This window comes from Prinia subflava, chromosome Z (genome assembly GCF_021018805.1).
Source record: "Prinia subflava isolate CZ2003 ecotype Zambia chromosome Z, Cam_Psub_1.2, whole genome shotgun sequence".
Taxonomy (NCBI): Eukaryota; Metazoa; Chordata; class Aves; order Passeriformes; family Cisticolidae; genus Prinia; species Prinia subflava.
The window spans coordinates 57,838,082-57,863,856 of record NC_086283.1 but is presented as its reverse complement, the minus strand read 5'-3'; the positions used below and the strand labels follow the sequence as shown (position 1 = coordinate 57,863,856).

At 48.8% G+C, this 25,775-nt stretch overlaps 2 protein-coding genes across 2 annotated transcripts; both read right to left on the bottom strand.

The window, feature by feature from the left end:
- Window positions 1–1,606: 1,606 nt before the first annotated feature.
- On the bottom strand, window positions 1,607–10,801 carry LOC134564534 (serine/threonine-protein kinase PAK 3-like). Its single transcript, XM_063423429.1, has 9 exons — window positions 10,758–10,801; window positions 9,998–10,046; window positions 8,607–8,716; window positions 7,652–7,769; window positions 6,736–6,835; window positions 6,112–6,308; window positions 5,647–5,781; window positions 4,297–4,490; window positions 1,607–3,828 (listed from the first exon to the last, which is right to left on the bottom strand). The coding sequence occupies exons 1-9, from the start codon at window positions 10,799–10,801 to the stop codon at window positions 3,732–3,734; spliced, it is 1,044 nt and encodes a 347-aa protein (XP_063279499.1). The 3' UTR covers window positions 1,607–3,731.
- On the bottom strand, window positions 10,782–19,777 carry LOC134564533 (ciliary rootlet coiled-coil protein 2-like). The gene is made up of 10 exons (XM_063423428.1): window positions 19,339–19,777; window positions 18,439–18,542; window positions 17,359–17,497; window positions 17,009–17,202; window positions 15,515–15,642; window positions 15,149–15,318; window positions 14,276–14,347; window positions 13,823–13,945; window positions 12,875–13,001; window positions 10,782–10,897 (listed from the first exon to the last, which is right to left on the bottom strand). The coding sequence occupies exons 1-10, from the start codon at window positions 19,588–19,590 to the stop codon at window positions 10,830–10,832; spliced, it is 1,377 nt and encodes a 458-aa protein (XP_063279498.1). The 5' UTR covers window positions 19,591–19,777; the 3' UTR covers window positions 10,782–10,829.
- Window positions 19,778–25,775: the final 5,998 nt, after the last annotated feature.

Genomic DNA, 25,775 nt, shown 5'->3' with positions numbered 1-25,775 from the left:
ACAGCCACAGCGCATCGCAAAAAGAATATTTCTCACCATTTCACCTCAGTCCTTCATGAAAGCATTCTGAAGCACCACAGCTTCGATCTGGTGAAGAGACCTAATGCCACAGGCAGCTAAGAGGGCTTACTGAAGTCATGACAAACTAATACCCTGTTTGGGTCTCTGGAATTCATTCTGACTTCCTGGACAGCAGAGAAAGATTCATCACTTGACAGAACAGCACTGATAGCAGTAGAGCAAAAAGGATGTGATAGGGAAAGTGTACTGACTAAATGAATTAGCAAGTTCAGAATATAAAATGGATTGTTGGAATCAAAAAAGGGTCAGGTGCACTTTGGATTTCATGCCTCTGTAGGAATGCACAAGGAATGGAAACAAATTCCTTGCTCAAAGTGAGTGAGAGAGGAATGTTTTCTTTTTAAGCACACACCCCACATGCACAGGGATATTGTACAAGCTGAAAATAACTGCACTTGGTGCGGTGGATTAGGTTTTGATAGTCCAGACACAGAGAAACCTACTTCTGGAATCAAAGAATTAGAAAACCAGAGAATCATTAAGTTTGGAAAAGATCTCCAAGATTGTTGAGTCCAACCTTTGACTGATCACCAACTTGTCAACTAAACCACAGCCACATCCAGTTGTTTCTTGAACACTTCCAGGGATGGTGACTCCACCAGTGCCCTGGGAAGCCCATTGCAATGCTTGACAACCCTTCTGAGGAAGAAATTCTTCCTGCCATCCAAACCTGAATGTCTGCAGGTGCAGCTTGAGGCTGTGTGCGCTTGTCCTGTCACTGCCTCGGAGAAGAGGCCAAGCTCCAGCTGGCTACAACCGCCTTTCAGGTAGCTGATGTTGCCACTGTCATAGTCTCTGGCATTGCAATAATCACAACAGGAGAAAAGTTGGCATATGCCTTTTGAAGACTTTAAAGGATGGCAAAATGGATGGTCATGCTGACAAAATATTGGCAGTTCCCCTTCAAGTCTTTTCTGTCTGTTCCTTAGCACAAATGGGCTTGCTGCTGGTGGCAGTCAGCATGTTGAAAGGGGTTAACACAAATAGATTGAGACACCAGAAGGCTCTTGCCCCACCAGACCAGCAGGAAATATGTAATCTGTCCTCTGGGCTCTCATAACTGCTCATATCCAAAATAATATTATTTTGCCCAAAGTTGCTGGAAGATCTAATGTAAACCCTTCTGTGGGCTTTTTTTAGCAACATAAGGAAGGGATAGCAAATCAAAAAGGTTGGAGACGACATATCTATAGGTCCCACCAAACAAAAAGATATGTCCCTGCTGTCAAGAATTGCCAGAGTGGTTTTCCTTATTCCCTGGAAGCAAACTGTAAGCCAGCATCATGCACTGCAGAAAGTCTGTAGGATGTTCCCTGGGAAAACTGAGGACAAGCAGTTCATCTGAAAGAAAAAGTTAAAAGGGACCTTTTTCTCTAGGACCAGTTTTACTGGTCGGTACCGTTCTTCTCTCTTACACATGTAAGTGATGCAGAGTATTACAGAATAAAAATCCTGATACATAAAAGTGTCTCAGTTCCCTTCTCTCAGTTCACTTCTCTAGTTGTGCTCAGTGAAATGTTACTTTACTCTGCTAATTATTGGGGATGACTGAGAGACAGGAAGACTGATTCGGTGATCAGAGTTCGATTTTACTCAGGTTTCCCAAAAGCTTATATACTATTTCAAACAGGTTAATAATTTTTACTACAATAATCAGATTTAAAATCACACACAGAAAACTCACGCATTTTACAACAATCCTTTGCTTGCAGAAGTTGATTAAATCTTCTCTCTTCCCGTAAGCAGGTGTAATCCCATCTCCTGTAATTTTCACAGTTCTGTTGGTTCCTGCCATGGCACCTTGGTTATCAAACCAGCTATGCTAATCAAGTCTGTTTGACTCTCTGTCTTGTGTATTCCTAGATCTCCCCCTTCTGTATCAACCAAGAACACCCCCTTGATGGCTTTATTAATTAATCTCTGCACACATTGAAGCAAGCAAGGTATCATAACTAATACAATTATTATTACAATCATTACATGCATTCCTATCCTAAGAAAGTCTTTTAGCCAAGATGTCAGACCTTAGCCACTAAACAGGTTATCTAGCCAAGATCCAAATTTTACTTTTAGTTTAAATACACAGTAAAATATAAGGAATAATTATAACAATACATAATATAATGCTTAATACATATAAGCTTGTTTTAACTAAAATTCTAATCTATTTATGGAGTCTTTAGCTTCTTAGGCGTTTATTCAGCAATTCAAATCTATCATCTGTTTCCAGGTTTTTTACACTTTTTTTCAGGGCTGAGGCCTCACAATTTTGCAACATAAACTGAATCTCTTACTAGATTAAAAAGAACAGAAAAATTTTGAAAAGCTCTGACAACAGTAGCAAGTTCAATAACTTGAGGGGATTTAAGTCTGCCACTGAACAATTCAAGACATTAAAAACATACAGGTCTTTGCATAATCTTTCAGCAGGAGTGTCCCCAGCTCCCCCCTTTTGTTGTACCAGAAGACGTTTGAGAACGCCATGGGCGCCGGGTCCGTTCTATAATTGATTGTCCTGTGGGTGAGTGAGGTATGCCCCTTTGGTGAGTGATAGCCCATAAGGAGAAGAAGTTTGCAGTTCTACAGGAAATGTATGTGGGCCATTATCTGTCTTAATCTGTTGTGGAATTCCTAAGGAGGCAAAGGCAGCAGCAAAATGACATCAAGTGTCTCTCCCTGTCTCTCCCGTGGGAGCTGAGGCAAACAGAGCACCTGAAAAGGCATCAGTAGAAGCATGCACAAATTTCAAGCGGCCAGATTCAGGAATGTGTGTCACATCTGTTTGCCAAATCTGTAGGCTTTGTAGACCTCTTGGAATGACCCCTGTGTTCACATTAGGAAGGGAGCAATACTGGCAGTCAGGGCATATAGAAATGATATTAGAGGCTTGTGCTGGAGTTAATCTGAAAAGTCTTACCAAGGCCCCAGCATTTTGGTGAAAAAGGAGTGACTCAGTTTAGCTTGTTCTAGTTTGTTAGGCAAAACATGCTGCAATGATGTGTTGTGGTGTGGGTTTTTGCTTTGAGTTTTCAGGCTAGCTTTCTATTTCATTTGTGTGTTATGATTTAAATTATACATGCCATTGTGTGTCAATTCTCTGTATCCCTGCCTCTGTTGTTAGAATTTTCCTTGCCAATCTTCCCTCGCTCAATATATCATTTGCTGTTTTGTATCGTTACACTGCTTTTGCTATTCCCATTGGATTTAGTTCTGTATCTCTGCCTTGGACTCCTCCCTGAGTGCATTCTCATTGGTTGTTTGCTTTGTATTGCCCTGTCTATAAAATCCACGGCAAGACATGTGCTCCCGGTCCTTGGGGTTCAGCTTTTAGTTTTTATTCTTCAGTTGTACCTTTAATAAATCTCCTCAGTTTACCCCAAGACCCGTCTCGCCTCTGCTTCATCTCTGCACCCCAAAAGCAACCGCTGAGACCATTGGAGTTCCTGAGCGGGGAGAAAGAGTCTCCCCGGGGGGAAATGTGACGCACCCCAATGCTGGCGTGCGCATCCTGGGAAACGCACACCGCAACAGATAAGGTGACCAAGGGGGCAATCCAAACCCCTCCAACAGAGCTTGGGGGTTTCTAGGATTTTTATTCTGAGTCCATCTCCAAGCTGGCATTGGAGAAGGAAATCCCGAACTGCTCCTGGTCATCTCCTCTTCCTCAATTGCTTCACTGCAGCTTTCCTTTGTTTTAATTTGAAAAGCACCTGGAGTGGAGACTTACATGGCAGGGGCCCATGTGATCTGTAGAAGGAATAGTACAAGTACTACCAATCATAAAAACAACACCAGTATGAAAGCAGCCCCACAGCCAATTTCTCTGAAGGATTTTGTCTCCAATGGCTGGAGAATTTGAAAGGGAATCCAGGAAGCCAACTGTGCTGATCACTTTGGCCACACTAGCACACACACTGTGTTCACCGGGTCATTTGCTAGGTCACAGCCTTCTGTGGTTTGGGAAATCATCCCTGCTTTTGCCTTTCCTGCACAGGGAAGCTCAGGCAAAGCTCACCCACTCCCAGCTGCCCTCAGAGGCAAAAGGAATGCCCCAGGAGCTCCCTGGCTGCACAACAACGGCTTCTGTAAGGAGTCCAAAATGTCTGTGTGAGACCACAGTAGTGACATTAATAGTGACTTTGTGACCCCCAGCAATGCTGTCCTAAGCAGAAATTTAGAAGGAGGATGAGCAAGTGGGAGAAAAGGAGATGCCACCTTTCCTTTCCCGCTCTGATGGCTGCCTGTTTCCTGGCCCCTCTCTCCTCAAGATTTCTTCCTGTCCTCAGAGGCTCTTTTCTCCAACTCATGAGGTGTCCTTGTGCTGCCTGCACTACTTTGCTGCAGGGATGACAGCAATCAGGCTGCCAGAAGAGGCTGAAGAGAGGCTCCGCTAATTTGAGAAATGGATGCTGTCCAAAGGGAAAAAACAAAAGAAATTGAAAGTAAAGAGCCAAAGGAGAAAGGAAAGCATCCTTTTCCAAACTGAGCTTCTATCAGGGTCAAGCTGGATTCCTCTAGCACCCAGAAACACAGACAGACACAAACGGCAGAGCGCAGATGGACTCAGCTCTGGCTTGCAGGCAGAGCAATGTCTTCCTTGGCATGCCCTTCCCCTCCTGTGCTGGCTGGCATCTTCCTTCACAGCTGGGACAGCCAAGGAAGTGGCCCACTCACCAGCTCCCTGTCTGCCACAAAACCTGGCAGCAAAGCCGCAGAGGTTCTCATCTACTTGACCGGGCCAGGCAGCACATGGGGCTGGCACAAATCCTGCTCAGCTGTCCCTGTTTGGCTGGCAGGAACCTCTAAGAGTGGGCCAGGAGGGACAAGCTGGGTGCGCTCTGAGGCTCACAGGCAGCTCCACACAGCCCTTGCCTTGCCACAGACCAGTGTAGAACCGCTTGGCAGGGACTGCTTTCCTTGAGTTCTTCAAGCCCCACTGCAGGCCTCCACCCCCAGCACTGCAATAGTTCACTGCCTTGGCTAGCAGCTAAACCTGAACACAGCAGCCAAGAGCAAAAGGGGGCCTCAGAAATGACCACAAGTTGCGAGCTCTCCTCTGAGGATTACCTAAGACACTTGGGCTTGTTTAGCCTGCAGAAGGGCAAGCCCCAAGGAGACCTTTCAATCTTGGAAGGGGCTTAGAAGAAAGATAGGGACACATCTGTTAGCAGGGCCAATTGCAAGAGGACAAAGGGGACTGCTTTTAAGCTCAAAGAGAGTGGATTCAGATTGGCTCTGAAGGTGGAAACTGTTTTCCAGGGGAGTGCTGAAACAGGGGCACAGGCTGCCCAGAGAGCTGGCAGGTGCTCCACCCCTGGCAACATTCAAGGTCAGGTTGGATGGGGCTCTGAGCAACCTGATCTCCTTGAGCATGTCCTTGCCAGTGGCAGGCAGTTTGGACTAGATGACCTTCACTGGTCCCATCTAACCTCAGTCAGTCTTGGATCCCACTTGGTTTCCATTTGAAAAGCACCCAGAGCAGAGATCACTACAGGGGGCCCATCTGATGTCCTGGAGTTTGTGCGAGGGAAGAGCTGGTGGGCCTGCAGCCGCTTTGCATCGTACCTGCAGAAGTTCCTTGGCAGAGCCTCGCCTGTCCACATCCATCTGCAGGCAGCAGCCCAGAAAGTCACGCAAGGCAGCGGGCAGCCTGAGCGTGTGCACATCTGGTGCCCCCTGCGTGCTTATCAGATACATAGCCTGAAGGAAAGGAAACATGAGAGCCTTCCTGTTTCTTCCATATCCTTAAGTGCTCACCTAGACGCCGTATTTCAAGCTCCAGTCTGCAGTGGCAATTTTTTGCCTAGCAGACCATTAGAGATGAGCCTGCTCTCCCAAAAGACAAAAGGCTCTGGTGCAGCCCCAGTTATTGCAACCTGCAAGAGGCCTTGCCTTGACAGCTCATGAGAGCCCCAGGGACCTTTTTTCAAAGTGGGCCTTGGTGGAACCAGTTGAAGCTGTGGGCATGGGATTTTGTCTAATGGAGACAGACCAGAAGGACACCGGTACCTGAGCGTACTTGCACCTTACCCTGGCACTGTTTAGACGAATGTAAGGAGTCTCTCTTTTGGCCATGTGTATTCCCACGATGCCAAGGGACCAGATGTCCACTTTGGGGCCGTATGGCTCTCCTCTCACCACCTCGGGTGCCATCCAGCGAGGGGTGCCGACCACGGACTTCCGTTTACTGTGCTCAGGGGTGAGCCAAGTACAGAGGCCAAAATCAGCTGAGGAGAAAAACAAACACTGCTTCAAAGAGGAAACCAAGGAAAAGGGTTTCTCACTCCAAGTCTCACAATGCAGTGCTCAATCTTGCTGGAAAAGCAGCTGTGCTCTCTTTCCTCAGGACTGCAGCCAAGAAAATTGAGAGTTGTCCCCTTAACAAACCTGCCACGATTCCCACCTTGGCTTTTCCTCATTCACATGAAGGTTTACACTGTAACTCTCTCCCTTTGGAAGGAGCACACACAAACCAAAGTTACTCTTGACACCTTGTGCCTCTCAGCCCCACTCAGCACCTTCCAGCCGCACCCTGAGCTCGCAGCAGTGCTCCGTGCACTCTCAGCAGCTCCACTGCTGGCACCTGGCAGCCAAACAAAAGCAGCCCCAGCCCAGCTCCTCCCCGGAGTGCTGCGCCTGACCAAGAACACTCACCCAACTTGACGGCGCCATCCCGGCTCAGAAGGATGTTGGCACTTTTGATGTCCCTGTGGATCACCTGGTTGGCATGAAGGAAAGCCAGGCCTTGCAGGCACTGAGAGAGAAAAAAGAAACAGGAGGCCAAAAGTTAGCCTGATCTGAATTCATCACACACAAAAGGAAACTGCTCATGAAGATTCACGGATCCCACAGGAACACTGAGTGCTGGCAAGAGGAAGAGCTTGCTGCTGCAACCCCAGGAGAGCAGGATCTTTCCAAGGGAAGGCATCTTTGTTTCTGAGGGGCAAACATCAGTCGTTGCAGGAGTCTGTCCCCTGCAAAGCCAGTCACAATACTGCTGCTCCGGTGGATATGTTCTCCCCATCCCAAGGACAAAGGAGGGTTTTCCAAAAGAGGAAAAGTCCCTGCCTTAGGTACCAAGGGGATCACTGTCAGGCGGGAGACTGGAGGACAAGCGTCCGATGGCTGCCTCCACAGCAGATTTGGAAGTAGCTGATGAGTCAGTTTTCAGCAGCAAGCACCATGGGGGTGCCATGCCATCCCTTGAAGCTGAGACCTGTGAGAGATGAGTCTCCCTTTGGCTTTGCCGTTGGTCTCAAACTCGGACACCTTTGCATTTACAGGCAAAGAAGTCAGTGCAGAAAGATTGTGGGCAAAGGCTTGGAGAGGCAAAGCACAGAAGAGAAAATACAAAGGAAAAGGAGACAGAGAGTTCAACAATGGTAGAGAAGCGTAAAGAACAGACTATAGTAAGGGCAGGGACACTGGCAGACAGTTCCGTCCAGATGCTCTTGCTTCTCTGAAGCATAAGAGCAAGACAGAAAAAAAGCTCTGAACATGGAATCACTCAGCAAAGCTTTCAAAGGACAAGCCCATCCAAGCCATCCCAAGCACAAGCAGGATTCCTTACCTCGCGACAGACTGTTGCTATGTGTCCTACATCCATCCTTTTCTTTCTGACAACCTCAGCTAAAGAGCCTCCGTCCATGTACTCCAGCACCAGCAGGACAGCCCCATTGACAAGGTAGCTGGAAGAGGAAAACAACAGCGTGGAGCTGAATGTGCAAAGCTAAATTGCCGTACGGAAGAAAAGCCTACAGTTGAGTTTTGCTTCCAGGTCACTGCTAAATGAAGATGGAATGAAATGAAGACACGCTCCACCTAGGCTATCCAGTGCTTGCAATCTGTGCTGTCTAAATGGGGAAGACACGTCCACAAAAAAGGAGATGGTTCAGGTGGCAAGCAGGCAAAAAAGGCTGTTTTGGGAGGCAAAGATAAATCTGGAAGCAGACACATCCCAGCAGCTGCTTCATCATCTTCATACACAAATTGCACCCTTAATTCCAGCAACAAGGAGACACAAGTGTTCAGAGCTTTTGCCTTGGGCAAGTGGGTGTGCAGCACTGCGGACACCCTTTGGGAATTCTTGAATAAAGAACAGTCAAAAACAGGAAAACCAATTTCAAACCTGGCAAATTCTGTGTCTCCTAGTCTAGTCTTTTGGCATGCATAGCAATGGAAAAGAGTGGGAACATGGCAAGGCAAATCATTGCTGTGATGCTTTGCCAGCACTTCTCCTCTGACACTTGGAAAAATTCATGCCCCAAAACAGCAAAAGAACATGCAGCCAGTGAACATACAGGCTGCTGGCTTAGTAAGAGAGCCAGATTTCTAAGAACAGTCTCCAAGCTCTTTATGCCAGGAACCATTCCTGGGGACAAAATGCAATCTCCTCCCACGTCTCTTACAGGAGTGGATTGCTGCAATAGAAAGATCGCTTTTCAGCCAGTGAGGAAAGAGCTTTGCAATCTGTGCCTTGCATGTATGCAAACGAACATTCCCAGAACAACACCAGAACTATTTACCTTTGTAGGTAGGTGACAATATTGGGGTGTCTTTTTTCTTTCAAGACCAGGATTTCTTTTAACACTTCCTCGACACCCTGGTGCTGGAGATTAAGTTCTTTTATGGCCACCTACAATGATGTTGAAAGCTGTTAGGAGCACACATTACATGAGCCTCTTTCTCCCGTGCTCTCATGAGCCTGGATGCCTTGTCACCTGGGTAAAAAGGGAATCCAAACCATCAACCACAAAATGCTAACAACACTCTCTGCACCCACAGACTTCTCAAATAGACTTTGTTTATCGCTTACACACCTTTTGCTAGCCAAAAGCAATGTTGCTGCTGTGAAAAGAAATTGAAACCGCAGATAACACGTTAGCATTTCTAGGGGCTTTGACCAGCACTTCAGAAACTGCTGCCATTCTTGACTGTGCGCCAAAGTAAATACAGACAGACATTAGGGAGAAAATGCTGTCCAGAAAAGAACTCCAAGGCGACTCAAAGCAAAGTTGCAATTCTAGCACATCCCAACTTCTTCAGTTTGGATTTTGCATCTCTGAAGAACGTTCTTCACCACGCTCTAGACTTGTAATTATGTAGTGGGTTTAAAAACGAAGAATCCTTTCTGTGGTACATTATGGATACACACCAGGTTGAAATGGGCTTTAGGGCTTACAGAATGCCTTGTAGTGCAGTGCCTCCAAGTGCAGTTCTTGAGCGCAGCACTGCAGGTGGATCAGGAACTACTCCAGGACAATGGAGTAGTATTTGCTGAGAGCCACCAATGAGAATTCAGGACTCTGAACTTTTAGCCCCAAAGAACAGTGGGACTCTCCAAGACACACCATCGTGTCTGTTCAGTACAAGCAGCAGCTCTGTAATGGCATGTCACTGACACAGGACCAACACAAGGTTGTATTATTCAAAGCTCTTCATCAACTTCTTCACACTGATGTCTTTGTCTGTGTGTGTGTGTATGTATATGTGTGGGGGTGTGTACCAGGTTACCTAGGACTGAAATGCCAAACTGCACTCCAGACGAGATCTTTCCTTCTTTAGGTCTTGCATTATATTTTCAAACTGCACCACGTGATGGAAAACAATGGGAAATCCTATCTGTGTCTGAACCTGGGCTTAAGAGGAATTGGTCCAAAAATGAGGGCTGTTGCCATCAGCTAATCTATGCATATTTAGCCAGTAAATCCAAGCCAGTGTGTCCTCAGAAAAACACCACTGCTGTCCTTGCATCCATTCAGCTAGGTAAGAAGGACAAAGCCTGTCCAAGATGCATTTTGCAGCCTGCTTCTGCGGGACAGCCTTTGTAGCAAAGACAGGCGGCCCAAAGCTCTGGCCACAGATCCCATCCCAGGGGAAATGAGATGCAAAATCTGCATGGGCTGTTGGCACTTACCTGTTGTCCCCTGGCAGCATTCAAGGCCTTAGAAACGGTGCCAAAAGCCCTACAAAAAAGACAGCGGTGAGAACAGAGAAGCTGTTCAGTGCTGAGAAGCAAAAGGCAGCCCAGGAGGGAGCTCTCTGCTGCCTGAAGCATCTCTAAAACACCAGAGGTCATCTACTCTTCAGCCAATGGCACAGCAGCCCAGCAGCCCTCTGCCGTGCAGCGTGTGCAAGAGAAAAGAGGCGTCCAACAGGAAAAAAAAGGGCTGCTACAAATCTCCAAAGTACACACTAGAATATGGATGTGGGGGTTTTCTTTGCCTTTTCCTTTCTGTGTCTGTGCGTGTGGCGTGCCTTTCCAGGCAATGAAACACGTAGGCCTGTTGGGCCTTCTCACCTCTCTCTTGATTCTATCCGTTAAACTCAGGCAACACCACACAGCCCTTCTTAGTGTCCTGACCCCTGAATATTGTTTTCAGCAAGATTTTGGAAAGAAAACAGCTGTTATCTGACAGCTATCAGGAGGGAAGCTCTCTCTCAGGTTTTGCTTCCTTCCTTAGTGTGGCCATCTTACTTTGACTCATACAAAACCAAGTTTCCTAGGAAAACAAGCAAACTGGTGCCACACGCTTGAGGGACAGGAGGGCTTCCAGGTGCTGCTCCCTAAAGCAGGCAAGACTTTGGCACCATCCAGTTATCTTTGATGATGCCATGTGATCAGTACTGAGACAGGGACAATCTAAAGCCGGGCTCTGAAGATGCTTGCAGCTTGCCTGACTTCCCACTTGATACTGCACCACCAAAATACCTGGCCCATAGTTGTGTAGAAGGAAGTGTGGCTGCACTCACCCACTGCCAATATGTTGCCAGCCAGTGTATTTCTCTGCTGGATCTGCCATGCTCACAATGCTCCCTGAAAGAAACAAAATGCAAGAAGCAAACTTCAAAAGAGAGAGACTGACTTCTAGGAGCTCTGAAACTCAGCTCCACTCTGTGAGGCTCTGAGCAATTCATGGTCGGTTGCCTTACAGTGACATCAACAAGAACAACAACAGCAGCAGCCCCAGCAAGCCAGGCAGCTCTGAAACACACACGGCCTGCACACAGTCTGATTCTCCATACTCCTTTGCAGGTTTACCTTGAGAGCAAACTAAGCCCAGGGAGAAACCTTCAGAGCACACAGAGATCAGAAAGGAACAGGCACCAAGGCAAGTGATTGCAATCTACAAAGGGAAGGAGGGCTGAAAAATCATGACCCTTCCTTTTCTTGGGGAGAAACACTCTCTTGTGAGATTCCACAAAAGGTTTCATACTTTCAGAGTTTAAATGCCCCCTGGGATCTGGGGTGAATTTTTATCAACAGCTGCTTTTTGCAGAGCAGAAAGAATATTGCAAAGTGAATTCCAGGAGAGGAGGGCACTTCTCTACCTCCCAGCAGTTTGCCTAAAGAATGCCTTGCCAGTTTTAGAGAACAGCAGCTCATGCCATCACCAAGAACAATGGCTGTAAGAATTAGGACTCTCTTCCTTTATGAGCAGCCTAAGTTCCAAAGATGACTTTGCCCATTCCCATTTAGTGAAGAACTACAACTCCTTGTCTTCAGCCTGGGGGGCAGCAGGCACCAGCACTGGGCTCGGCCTCCTGAACACGGCCCACGTGCCCCATCTTCCCAAACAGGCACGGCCGAGACGGGTCACAAGGACAGCGCCGCTCCTCAGGCGCTGCCGTGACACACACAGCTGCCCAAAGGAGGTGCTGATCCTTTCACGAGTCCAGGCAAAGCTGCAGCACCGTGGCGGCAGCTGAAACCTCCCAGCTAAGGAAGGCTCCAGCCTCTGCAGACACATCAGCCGTCAGCGGCAGGGCAGGTATGACTAAAAGCTTGGCAAAGCCCATGAATGGCCACTGACAACCACTGTGAAGAAGCCACAGCCAGACCGAGCTCCATCACAAGCTTGTTGACACCACTCGAGACAGAAGATGGTTGTCTCAGAGTTCAGACCCACGGAGGAGTAGATCAATCCACCCTCTGTCCCAAGAGTTGATGGCAGACACTGAGTAAAGCAGGCTCTCTTTACCTCACCGGTTATTCTCTGACAGCCCTGCACTGCCAGCCCTTGCCAGTTAAAAGAACCAGCTGAGTTTTACTGCAGAGTCGCCAAGGCCTTGGTGTGCTTTCCTAGAGTATTGAGGCCGATGCTTAGTATTCCAAGAGTATTCACTGGCTGGGCATTAACCGTGACAAAGTGCCCCGTACTGGAGGAATGTGCTGCAGAGGGGCTGCAGGCTTCCTCCTGAGAATTGCCTGCAGGGCAGTTTTGTCTGACCGTGCCACATTGATGTGACTTTTCAAGATGTACCTGATGTTCTTTTCAAGGAGGTTGGGTTAACCAAACTGTAGAATTCTCATCACAACCAAGAAGGAATCGTAGAAGTAATACCAGTCCTAAAAACAACCCCAGTATGAAACCAGCCCCACAGCCAATCAACTTCTCAGAAGGATTTGGTCTCCAAGGACCAGTGACAAGTCAGGAGTCTAAAGGGAATCCAGGAAGCCAACTGTGCTGATCACTTTGGCCACACTAGCACACACACTGTGTTCACTGGGTCATTTGCTAGGTCACAGCCTTCTGTGGTTTGGGAAACAATCCCTGCTTTTGCCTTTCCCGCACAGGGAAGCTCAGGCAAAGCCCACCCACTCCCAGCTGCCCTCAGAGGCAAAAGGAATGCCCCACGAGCTCCCCAGCTGCATCCAAGCACAACAATGGCTTCTGTAGGGAGTCCAGAATGTCGATGTGACACTGGGGTGAGGAGGAAGATGTGGTACAGCTGATGCTGAGGCACACACACAACACACTGCTCCATTGCACAGGAAATCCACAGGACGTACTCAGCATCTTCAGGCATTGCTTCTCTCTCTCCTGGCTTGACCAGCATGAACTGTCCATGCTCGAGTTTTCAGGCTGCAGAGGGGAGACTCCTTCTTTGGAGGACGCTGCTGCAGAGCCTGTGTCCATCTGGGACAAGAAATTAATTTGTGTCAGAAAGGTGGCTGGCAGAGATTCCCCAGACAGCCCATTTCAAAGGGAAGCCCTTTGGAACAACACTGGTGTAAGGCTGCAAGCTGAGCTGTCAACTCTTCCACCTCAAATCCAACCCAAACAAGCAGTCAGAGACTACAGCTTGGCACAGCCAGCCATAGTAGAGACTGTGAAAGGGAAAAAGCAACTTGAAATTTCACCCTCTTCTCAGCACTGCATTCACCATGGACAGGGACAACTTGTTCGGAATCTGTGTGGGTCACCACGTTCACCTGAACAGACCTCTCAAAATACAAAGCCAGCACTTTGTGGACAGCAGAAATACATTCACAGCATTGCCGGCCCACTGGCCAAAGCATTAGCCCTGCTGCCCACGGCAGCCGCTGAGATTCAGTGGCCCAGTAAGAGTCCTTGTGACCAGCTGCCGTGGAGAACACAGAGTATTGCCTCCATCTACCTGCTGCTGTGCAGGGGAAAGGTGAGAAGAGGAGAGACCCCTTGTTGCATGAGTGCAGTGCCTACTGCTCTTCCACTCACCTGCTTTTGTTCACACAGCCTGTACTGCAGCTGGATCCTGCGCATCCTTTCCATTTCTTCTTTGTGTCTCTTCTCCATTGCCTTCATCTCCCTCTGAGCTTGCTGTAGCTTGTCCTTGATATTGTGTCAGGAAAAATCTTACTAGCACCTGCCTCTGTGCATCCAGTGCCTGCAGTAGTCCTTGCCTTCCCTCGCCTGAGATCTATAGTCCATGGCGCCATTCCTGCCCTTCCCTCTGCTACCTGGCTGGTCAGGCTCACCTGCCCATTCTCCCGCTCCTTACTCAGCTCCAGCCTCAGCTGCTTGACTTGCTGCTGGCTTCGGATTAGCTTGCTCTCCATCTGGTGCATTCTGGTTAAGACAGCAGCCTTCTGATGCTGGAGCTGCACAGAAAGGAAGAGAAGACCGCGTTAAACTTCCCACACACCACTTGTGTGGCAAGCAACATTGATGTGCTCGTGCTCTCCAAGAGTATTCTGTTCTCATTCTTGAGTTTACCAAGGCCTAGCTAAGACACAATCCCACCCAGACAGACATTGTGCAGAGAAGCAGAGCCATTAAGGAGCTCACAGGAGTCCAATACAACACACAAACTCTCTTTTCACACTCTTTGCCTTTTGACTGGCTCTGTTTCGTATGATTGCTTATTCTGCTTCTATGATGACAGCTTCCTGCTTCATGTCAAGCAGCCTTTTCTCCTGCTCCCCCTGTACCTCTGCCACGAGGTTTGCCTGTTCCTCCAGCTGCTGCTGCGCCTCCAAACGCTGTTGTTCCAGCTGTCTCTCCTGCCGAGGGGAAGAGACATATCCAGATGAAGTCCCAGCTATGCTCTCCAAAGAAAAAAATGGAAGCCTCATCCCTTCCACAACCCCCGACCTGAAGAGTTCACAGTACTGTCTTTGTGCCCTCCAGCACTCCTGTCTTAACCAGAAACTTAGCAGGAGGGTCAGCAAGTGAAAGGAAAGGAGATGCCACCTTCCTTCCCTGTTCTGATGGCTGCCTGTTTCCTGGCCCCTCTCTCCTCAGCATTTCGGCCTATTTTCTGAGCCTCTCTTCTCAAAGTTCCTCTGCCTTTTGATCAAGGAAAAGCTGCAGGTGGACTGCAGGACAAGGAGGGGGCCAGCACCCCAACGCCCTAGTCACAAGACAGGCCAGCAACAGGGACCTGTGGCATATGTTTCAAGCCCAAAGGGAAGATGTGCGTCCACTGTGGAAGGACAGAAAGCAGGGAACCCCGCTGCTGGGACCGCAGTTGGCAGCGAGGTCAGCAGCAGTTGGCTGCATGGCACGAGGCTGTGGGGAAGATCCTGCTCCTTTGCTGCCATGCCTTGGGTGGTGACCACCCAGCCTCCTGGGGAACTTGACTTTTGCCCATCCTGAAGCTGTAGCTGCATTTACTGTCCCAGCACCATCCTCTACGTCTTCACAGGCCTTCAGGTATGATTCCTTGAAGCCCTCTGCTGCCTGGCCCAGCAACATGTAGCCTACAGCACATGCTTGCAGCCATGTCCCATCCTCAGGCTGCTCTTCTGCTAAGCCTGCCCACCCAGCTAGCCTGAAAACTTCAGGTGCGTATTGTTTCTTACCAAGTTTTCCTGGAGCTTCCTTTTTTCTTCTTCCTGAGCAGATTGCCAGAGTCTGAGAGCCTTGATGTACTGCTCTTCCATCCTGCGGAGCTGTTGGGCCATTTCTTCACATTGCTGCTTGCTGAGAGATCTTACAGCTTGCAGCTCACGACCAAGGCCCCTCACATCCTCTGCAAAGATGGCAAAGGGCAAGTCAGAGACTCCCCAAGCAGAGCACTCTACTGACCTTAAGCCCTTTCAGTTTCAGGCAAGGAGGGACCTGCGCCCAGCTCCTTCACTCCTCAGAAGCGCTGCAGACAGAGCTGGCTACAAAGCAATTGCTCTAGGCAGGGCAATCACCAGAAACAAAGCGCACGAGGCTCTCACCAAGTATCACCTCCTTGGCCTGCGTGGCTGTGCGAACTTGGCCTTCCAGACAGCTCCTGGCCATCTCCAGCTCCGAGATGCGCCGCTGAGCCGCCTGCAGGCTGCTTTGCAGGCTCTCCTTCACTGACCTACAAGTTGTGAAGATGAAGAGAAATTGTTCCTGACGCCCAGGGGCACTTTTTCCAGTAAGATGTACCTTCAGATCCCTATACCTGATGATGGAAAATGGCTTACATGGAAACTCAGATACAGCAAGACTATTTCTGCCACTCAAAATAGCAAAGCAGGCGCCACCAGGTGATTGGGTAGCCTTTCCTCATGACCTTGCCCAGGACAGAAAGCCCAGCTGAGTTTGATCTCAGCAGCCAAAGCTCAAATTGCTGTTGCCTGACGTATCCCACATGGGACGTATCCACCACATGGGTGGCTGTGCCCACAAAGTCTCGGCCAATGAGCAAAAGCCCAGCCTCTGCTCACAGCCCTGAGTTCATCAAGAACTTCCAAGTCACTTAGCAGGGCAACAGAACACAGTGAGTTCCTTGGTGACTTGTCAAAGTTTAAAGCTATTCATTGTCTACCTAGAGGTTCTTTGTTTTCCAGACGCTGTCTAAGTAAAAGGGACTAAAGGAATGCACTGAACTATGCATGAAAACTCCGGCTTCTGGCAGCATGAGTAGGAAACCAGAACAAGGCTTTCATCTGAACAAGAACTGCTTGGGAGGAGGGACAGATATCTTGCCATTTCAGTTACTGGAAGTTCATGAACAAGAGCACTTGCTACCTTGATTTAGGGCTAACTAAGCCAGCAGTGCACAAATGTCTGCGCACTTTTTAAAAAGGAAGTGGGACCAGACAAAGGCACCTTGACGGGTTACAGCGATGGGTGGACAAGGGCGCAAGCATCAGTGCTCAGCAAGAATCCCCAGACACTGTCAAGATTCACAAGACCTTTCCCTGCTGCTGCTGCTAGTAAGCAGCTCTAGGTCCTGCACCATACTTCACCAGAGTTAGCTCAGAAGACTCTCAAGATTTTCAGCATGACCCTCCAGCTTCACCAAAGGGTCAGCACCCTACTCACAGCAATCACATATAGGAGCATTGAATTCTGAAAATACCATGTAAACTACTTGGCAAGGAAAGATTGATGTTCACGTGCACTGAAGGAGAAACCAAAACCAGATAGAAACTTCCATTTCAGCAAACATCTGCATGGTTTCCCTGGTATTCAATTCAGTGCCAAGTTGCATTTGCCATAGGAATGTGCAAAGGGTCCCAAGCAGGCTCCCAAGAAGAGCTTTGAGAGCTTGAGCTGTCAGAAAAATAACATTCAGGTATTTTTCTCATTATTTCATTTTTCTCATGTCTCTCCACGTCTCTGTCAGAGAAACATCCGGAGAGCACACAGGAGGCAATCAATCCTGATAGAACGCTTACCACCTTTGTAATTACAGACCTTCAATAATGCCTCATCCAGATTCTCCTCCCTGCCTTTACCTGGTCTCTACCAGCTGCTTGGAAAGGCCTCGTAGCTTCCGCTCCGTGCCTGGCAGCTGGGCTTCCAGGGCAGCCTTCTCTTGTGCCAGCACCGTTTCCTCTCTGCACACCTGGGACAGCGTGTCCCCTTGGCGAGAGGACTCCTGGAGCAGCCTCTCCAGAACCCTGGGGGATGGCCCCTGTGGGCGGCAAACCTGGAAGCAAGGGGGGCACCATTTTCCAAGAGGAACAACAACAACAACAACACAGTCTCGGTCTTAGCTTGCTGCCAGCAGCAGCATTTGGGGTGGTCTTGCTAGGGCGGCAGTCCCCTCTCCCACAAGTGCTGCCTAGGAATAAGGTGAGCGTACCTTTGGCACCGCCAGAGGAACCTCTTCCTTCAGCAGATCCCTGTGAGGCTGCAATTCCTCCGCTGTCTCTGCTGACGTTTCAAAGGCCCGGGCTAGCGAGGAGTGGTGCTTTCTCTCAAGGGCAGACAACTGCTCCCATCTACGCCAAGGGACAGACAAATAAGCCTTTAATAGCAACACAGTCTCCTTGCAAAAACCACAGCTTCATACCATGTCCCACATAGGGCAGGCTCAGGGGCTTCCAACAGCCCTCTAGTTCCACCTCAAGAGAATGCTGCAATGCCCTCCCTAGACCAGCATGTCTCTTTGTCATTTGTGCAGGTGAAAGAGTCTGTAGCAATGAGAAAGTAAAACCAGCTTCCAGAAGCCAAAAGCCAGGTACTTCCAGAAAGCTTAACAGCTTCCTGCCTGCTAGGTCTTATGCTGCTCTCTGATACAGTGGACTGATACTGGACTTGTAAAAGTTGTCTTTGGCTAAGACACGCTTGGCAAGTCCAGATGAGTGCTCTCACAACTACTCTTGCTTTCACTAGGGGAACAAGGAAAGAGCCTGCAAGCTACAGCTTGAGGAGGAGATGGGTACACATTTGCAATCCAATAATGAAGAGATCCCAAGATGGTTTAGGCTGGCAGGGACCCCAGGAAGCCTCTAGCCCAGTCTTCAGCTCCAAGCACTTGGTGTCAGCTATGGCATCTGGACAGGCTGCTCAAGGCTCTATCCAGCTGGGGCTTCCAAATTTCCAGGGCTGGGATCTGCACAAGCTCTCTGAGGTGCTTCTTCTGCTGCACGATTGCCTTTGCAGTTCAATTGCCTTTGCTGCCCTCAAGCCCAGCCTGGACCTCCCCTGCTTTTACTCTGGTCCAGTTCTCAGTGCTTTTTGTCAAGGTTCCAGGAGCCAGTCCCAGGAGGCAGCAATGCTCTAGGTGGCTCAGCAGCCGGACCTGCCCACGGGCTGCCCTACCCCGACTGTGCTGAGCAAGTCAAATGATGAGAAGCCAATTTGTTCTTTGACACGGGGACTCCTAAAGCCCAGCAATGCCCACCCCTGCCCAGAGATAGTGAGAAAGCTTAGCACACACCTGAAATCCCGGGCTTCGCACACTCTATCCATGCTCTCCTGCTGCTCCGCCTCTCCTGCCTGGGCCCAGCAGTCCTGACTGGCAAGAATCTCTCCTGCTGGGGCCTGCAAGGAATGGGCAGGGAAAAAGCACAAACAAACAGTAGGGAGTAGGGATGTTGGCTCCTGAGAGCTTTGAGAAGCAGAGACACAGCTCACGTGAAGACAAAAGCTGGTGTGTGGGGGTGTTGATGTGGGTAAGCGACTAAGCCTTGGCTTGTTCTGTAAGCGTCTGAAGAGAAGCAAGGAACATTTCCCTGCTTGCCTGTGGTCAACTGGCTTCCCCTCAGGATTTCAGGCCTTACAGAGCAGCCAAGAGGAACTGCATTGCAGACCTTCAGAGACAGACCTTGTCTCTGCCATGCACAGCTGCTCAGGATTCTTCTCAGCAAACTTGGGTCATGTCAAGGTTAAGGCTGTCCTGGAAGCAGTGACTGTGGCTGCCTAGCTAGGGCAGGGAGAGGGGCAGGTCCCTGCAGGCAACGGTGCCTCCTCCCTACCCCACAAGGCTGTGAACTGCGCCTTGGGACCACTCTGTGCGCTGACAACAGGAGCCTGCACAGACACTGTGCACAAAGGGGCTCACTTTCACACCAGTAGCACTAAAGGACATCCTGCTGCCGCTTATCTGACACCAAGGGAAGTTCACAGTGCCTGTCACAATGCCAGGAAAATGATGCCTGCGTGTGGAAGTTCAGATCCCGTTTCCCACCTGTCAGTGGACGGGCTGAAGAGCCAGGTCATGGCAGCACTCCAGCCCTCAGCATCTTCAGCCACAAAGGGCAAGTGCTGCCTGATCACAGACCTGCAGCTCTGCGCTGCACCAAAGCTTGGCACTGTACCAACCAAAGCTGCCACTTACTGGTTCCAGATGCTCCGGCCCTGGACTGACAGCACGTGCAGGTAAGTTGTCCTTTGCCTCCTCTTTAGCCTCTGGAGGAAGAGAGCGAGCCAGAGGAGGTTCTTCTGCTGGTGCTGTGGTGCTCTGCAGACAGACAGCAGCGTGAGGGACAGAGAATAACCTGGCGTTTAGAACCTTCTTTGTCCTGAGCTCTATCCCCAGCTGTGGTAAGGACAAGTCATGGATTTGGATACAAGTGGGGTCCTCAGTCATTAAAACTGAATTCAAGGGGGCTGATGACACTAATGTTTGGATGGGACTGCATATGCTTCCGAAGGAGATATTTCAGCCTGGCTACAATCAACGTACAGCCTCCTGTCTGCAAAACTTGACTTTCATTAGTTAAAAGCTCTTCAGCGGAAAAGCAGGAAACTGATGGAATGCTTTTGGTAGTGCTCATGCAGACATTGACGCGTGCTTCCTTTCAACCTGCCAGGCTGGCACTCAACTACAACAGACCAAGCCCACAGCTTGCTCCACAATCCTCAGACACCAGGAATGTCAAGGGTGCCCATCCCACTCACCGAACCACGGCCTTGACTCCTTCCACCTCTGAGGCGACCTGCAGGTGGAAGGGAAAATGAACCAGGTGATGTTACAAAACTGTCTGTGCTGAGGAAGCCCACAGAATAAGATCACCCAAGCAGAGGGCATTTTCCTTTCACAGCATCCCTCCCAGAGCAACACTTCTTTAGCACAGCAAGCAAGACTGCAGGCCAATACCCTAGGCTGTGTCAACCTCTTGCCGGCCAAGTTTCTGTTAAGAAATTTGGCCGGGAAAATGCAAATTGTTCCTCAGCACTCAGGGCCTACATTGTAGCTCATTGTCCACGCTACAGCTAAAGTGGCTTGTTTCTCCTCTCTTTCCTGGGCTTTAATTTTCTTTTTGTAAAATGCATGCAGCATGTCCCTTGTGGTTGCTGTGAACAATTCCCCACAAAAGCTTTCTCCAAATGCCTCTTAGTGCTTGCAGTTCTGTTCAGACACAGCACAAGCCCAGCTGTGGGTTTCAGGCGCACACACAAGACGGCTTGGCACTCGGCCCTTCAGCCCAAAGCCAATGGCTCTTGTAGCACACAGAGAGGGTCCAGTTCAACAGGCGCATCCTTTAAGGATGGAGCACAGAAAAAAGCTGCTTTCCCTCAGTTCTGGAGAGAACCGCACAGTTTTTAGAAGGACACCTGCAAAGCTCTCCTAGCCTGAATTTTGGAAGTTGTCCACAGCCTGCTGGGCAAGAGACACCCTCTTTTTAGCCGAAGCTGTTGGCAGAAGCTCTACCAACACAATGGCACCTTTATGGCACTTTGCTCTCAATGTGCTGCCCCAAGGGATAAACTTCGACTTACGTCTCAGACCATTCAAAAATCTGCGGGATGACACTGATGAAAAAGCCCTGCTGACTGCTCTACGGACTCGCTCCATCGTTTCAGCAGGGCTGCTCCAGTCCGTGGGTCAGAAAACAAAAACGGAAAAAAAAAACCACTTGCACAAGTCCCCAGACTGCGCAAGGAAAAAGGGACACAAAAGGACACCCGTTGTAATCCACGGACTGTCCAAGAAAGAGGTGAAAACAAAAGACACCTTCCCAAGTCCCCAGACTGTTCAAAAAACAACGAAAATAAAAAAGGACACCGGCACGTGTCCGTACACCCTACAACCGCAGGGGAAAAAAAAAACAATGCCTACACAAGTCCACAGACTTGTGCAACAGCAGGCAAAAGAAACAGACTCCCTTGTCAGGGCACAAACTGTTGCCTGAGAACAGCTCCGTCAAGGCAATCCTCCTGCAACGAGCACGCCAAGAGCTGCTCTGGGCGCTGATGCCTTGCATGCACCAGGGCAACCTCGTCTTGACAGCACTGTGATGTGGCAGCCCTCCACTGACATCACAATAGCAGCTTCTATGGGTTGCTCTGTGAACTTATGCATAGCAACCCAACCTCCTCTGATGCAAAAGAAAGCCCAGAAAGTTCTCCTCTGTCCCAAAGGAGCACAAAACCCCCTTGCAGTCCATCACCCATAGCTCAGAGGATTGTTGCCCTGAGATTTCCTAATTTGCTGAGCGTACATATTAAAGTGGAAGTGTGCAGCTTCTCACACTCGTAAATGTAAACACAAGATCGTGTTTTGTAAATACTGCCCTTGTTATGGATTCCTTCTCCAAGAGAAGGGGAGGCTGAATGACAGCCTCCTTGACCAATGTGGGTGAGAGGTGGAATAACCACCCTCCAATCCATGGTCACCTTGTGAGAGGTATGTAATAGGAAGAATAAACTAAGGGTGGGCTCTCCTGCCTGCTGCTCTGTTTGAACCCAGACCTCTGTCTCCTGAGTGTCCTTATCTAGCTAGGCTCGCGGTGACAGAGGATCAAAAGTAACACAAAACAGACACCGAGCCCATACCCCCTGTATACCAAGCTGAACACTGAAAAAGAACCGGGATGTGAGGAAACCCAAGAAAACGTGCCCTTTGGCCACCACTGCTTCTGACTAAATTCAAGAACACTTGCTTAAATTCTCAAAGGGAAACTGTGCTTTAATAATATCCTGGAAAGTTCCCTAAATTGGAATGCCTGTCATTCCTATCCATTCACTGCATGGCTAACACCAACTAGCACACTGTAAGGCGTGCTGAAGGAAGAAGGATACCTTAGTGGGGAAAAAAAGCTGAGCAACAAACCACCCATATGTGTTTGTATGACACTGAACAGCGTTTGTGTGGTCAATATGGCAGGGACATGTCCTCTGCAGGGAGCAGTGCCCATGTTCTGTCCATGGTAGGGACTGCCCTTGGAGAGACCTTCACAGTGTGGATGCATCCATGGGCACATTTGCCCATTCTCTCTGCTTCCCTCAGCTCCCAAGTCAGCCCTTCTCTTGAAAATGTTCTCTGTCCAACACTAAGGTCCCAGTGCCTTTGCCAAAACCCACTGCCTTTGGCTTGGGGGAAACCTGCAAAGTCAGATTCCTCCATGCATGTGGGTTGGAAATCTCTATCCTGCCCATGGTGGATACGACGTGCTGCATAGCACTGCATTTTTCAGTCATTTGCTGCACTCTCATTTCTGGCTTGCAGGAGCTGAGTGAATTGATCCTGGTTTTCCTGAGCTAACTTAGTCTTGTCTTTTCTGGAGCACATAGCTCACACAACTGCAAAGTCCATGTCTGCTGCGGATAGTTGCAAGCACCAAACGGGGCAAACGATACCAAGTGCAGGTTCTGTGAAATTCTCCTCTGTCATTTCATTCCATACCTCCCCACAACGTGCCACGGGAAGGAGCAGACAGGTGCCAGTCTCACGGGGAACAGGAGAAGACAGCAGGTCAAGAACAGGACTTACGCCCATGGCTAGAGGAAGCAGAGGAATTTGGAAGGCAAGTGAGTGCTTGAGATGGCAGAGGCCTGCCAAGCTGCCTGCTCTTGTCTTGCTGCTGAAACCGAGAACTTTTGTGCTCTTGAGAACAACCCTTGGGCCTGAACCCCACTGGAATCAGAATGTCTTGGAGGGATTGGCATGTGCCGAGGAATGGCTTACACTGCTCATTTTTTTGGCAATTAACCAGGCCATGTTTTAGAAAGGAGGAACCCAAGTGAGTCTTCGGAGCTTCCTGGAAGGAACAAAGCCCTTTGACAGCAAGCAGCATTCCCTGGCTGTTGTCACAGGAAAAATCCCAACAAGCCGAAGACACCTGGATAAAAGGCTGAAGACAATTTGTGCTACTTTGGCCTGCAATAGCAAGGTCCTGGAGATGCAGGTGAAGGGGCACATAGTGTCCCTGTGTCCTGTTTCTGCATCCTTCTGGGAACCAGAGGAATCCTGCCTCCACCTGTGAGGAACTCAGCCTGGGAACTAATACTTCCTTTCTGCTTTGGCCTTTGTCTTTTTTCTTTCTTTTGGACAGGATTGCTTTGTAACACCAGCTGAGCCTGCCTCCAGCCTGGCTGACTGCACCCAGTCAGCAAAGGCACTGCAGGAAGCCTGGGGAGGAGGCACCGGTGCTCGAGGAGGCTTTGTGCGCTGGCAGCCCAGCGCAGGAGCGGCAATCAGAACCCCGAAATCCTGCACTCCATGGGAAGATTGCCTTCCTCGTCAGCCCGCGCTGAAGCTGTGCAGTGCCCCTGCTGCAGCTGATCCTGACGATAAGAGAGGGACTCAGGAGACATTTTCTGGGTTGTGAGCAGATCCAAGCAGGAGGCAGGAACCCCTGCAGTTTATTTACAAAGTAACTTATATACATCTTCTATAATGTCCATCCATTGGAGGACATTTCCCACCTCCTAATCACCACTGGTCAAACTGTCCATCACCTTTCTCCTCCCATCTAGTAATATGTAAACAATGGGAGACAGTTAGCTAAACATAGCCAGTGTTTACATTAACAAGCGTGAGAGAAGCTGCACATGCTCTTTCAATATGAGCACTTGACATACAGGAAAAAACCTCATGGCAACAGTGCCCCTGTTGCGAGAAAGGAGCAGAGCATCCTTTCAAACAGGCATCAATATGATTAGCTTTGATCTCTGCTGTTTATTCCTGGTATACTCCTTTTATCAGGTTACAGAGAGGAAAGCAAGCACAGCTAAACAGTTGGTGATTGGCTAAAAGTACATATACATATACATTAAATGATTGTTCATTGGTCCATGTTTTTTGGCATCTAGTTTACCTTTTGTTCTACCTTATGAATAGCATTCTGTTTTCTACATCCATGAGAAGGCCTAGCAAGTTGTTACACGTATTCAGCATCCGTGAGGAAGCATCCGTGCAAAGGCACACTAAATTATTACAATTGCTACTTTCTTACTAATTCAAGGTTTACAAGACCAGCACAGGAACAGTACAGACTCTCATACTGTTCCCTGGTAGCAGGGATTGTTCAAACCCCCTATCAATAAATCATGACCTCGCTCTTCTAAAAATTCTTCTACATGCCCCGGCGCTGTGCCTCACGCACGGACAGTCCCGTCACGACAGATTTTGTGTGTGAGGAGTAGGTTACCGTGGTTTCCCCAGCCACTTTTTTCATCACTAGTGCTCTATTTTCACTCATCAATGCTAGCTGTCACACCAAACACCAACATCAACCGTAAAAATTTAGTACACCACATGTGTTCCAGGGGGATTAACAGTGTCAGCTCCTTGCTGCAGAGCAGATCTATGAGGGGGTTTGCATGCTGAATTTCTATTCCCACAGACGTAAAATTTTCCATGTCAAAATCCCACGTGCCAAGCAAGCTTGGTGCTTTTTATGAGATAAGGTAAAAGGAAAGCTTGGTATGAGCACCCAGCTGAGATAGCAATCAATGGTTTGAGAGATGGCATACAGTAATATTTGCTTCTTGGTTCATTGTTCCAGCTAAACCTCACTCCTATGTCTGCCATGTGTGTACAAACATGCAGCAGCCCGGAGCAGGGCTGCAGTTCCCCAGCACTGCTGTCTGGCCTTTTCCTGGCACATGTGGCCCTGCAGCTCATGCAGCTGTGCTATCCCTCCCTACTGCTCCCATCACCAGCAGCTGGAGTGGGAAGCCAAGGTGCGGGAGGAATTCAGTGGCTTAAAAGTGGCTGGGAAAGAACGGAAATAGGCCAATATCTGCCAAAATGAAAACAACCAGAGTTCAACTTAACTCTCTGTGTGGAGAATCTGTCATTAAGGCCCAACCCAACATGCAAGCCAAAATCTTTTCTGATTTAATTTTGTTTATTCAGTTAGGCAGCTACTTTTCTAACAGGTTTCTTCAACCCATCTGAGATTCCATTTGCAAATTATTTTTGTGCTCCTCAGACTGTATTGCTTGGTCTGTAATACTTTTATTCTACTGAAAAGGTAATTTAAGAAACAAAAGGAAAATACTTGCACTAACTTACTACTTAAATTAAAAAGTGACATTTTGTGTGCAAGTCTCAAATCAGACAGGACAAAATGAGCAGGCAATTGATAGTCCAGGACCAGAATGTCCACATGCCAAAAAATTCCCAGGGTTGTTGTGCCACCTTTGCCCATGCACACATACAAACATAAACGTGGAAAGACACAGCCACAGCGCATCGCAAAAAGAATATTTCTCACCATTTCACCTCAGTCCTTCATGAAAGCATTCTGAAGCACCACAGCTTCGATCTGGTGAAGAGACCTAATGCCACAGGCAGCTAAGAGGGCTTACTGAAGTCATGACAAACTAATACCCTGTTTGGGTCTCTGGAATTCATTCTGACTTCCTGGACAGCAGAGAAAGATTCATCACTTGACAGAACAGCACTGATAGCAGTAGAGCAAAAAGGATGTGATAGGGAAAGTGTACTGACTAAATGAATTAGCAAGTTCAGAATATAAAATGGATTGTTGGAATCAAAAAAGGGTCAGGTGCACTTTGGATTTCATGCCTCTGTAGGAATGC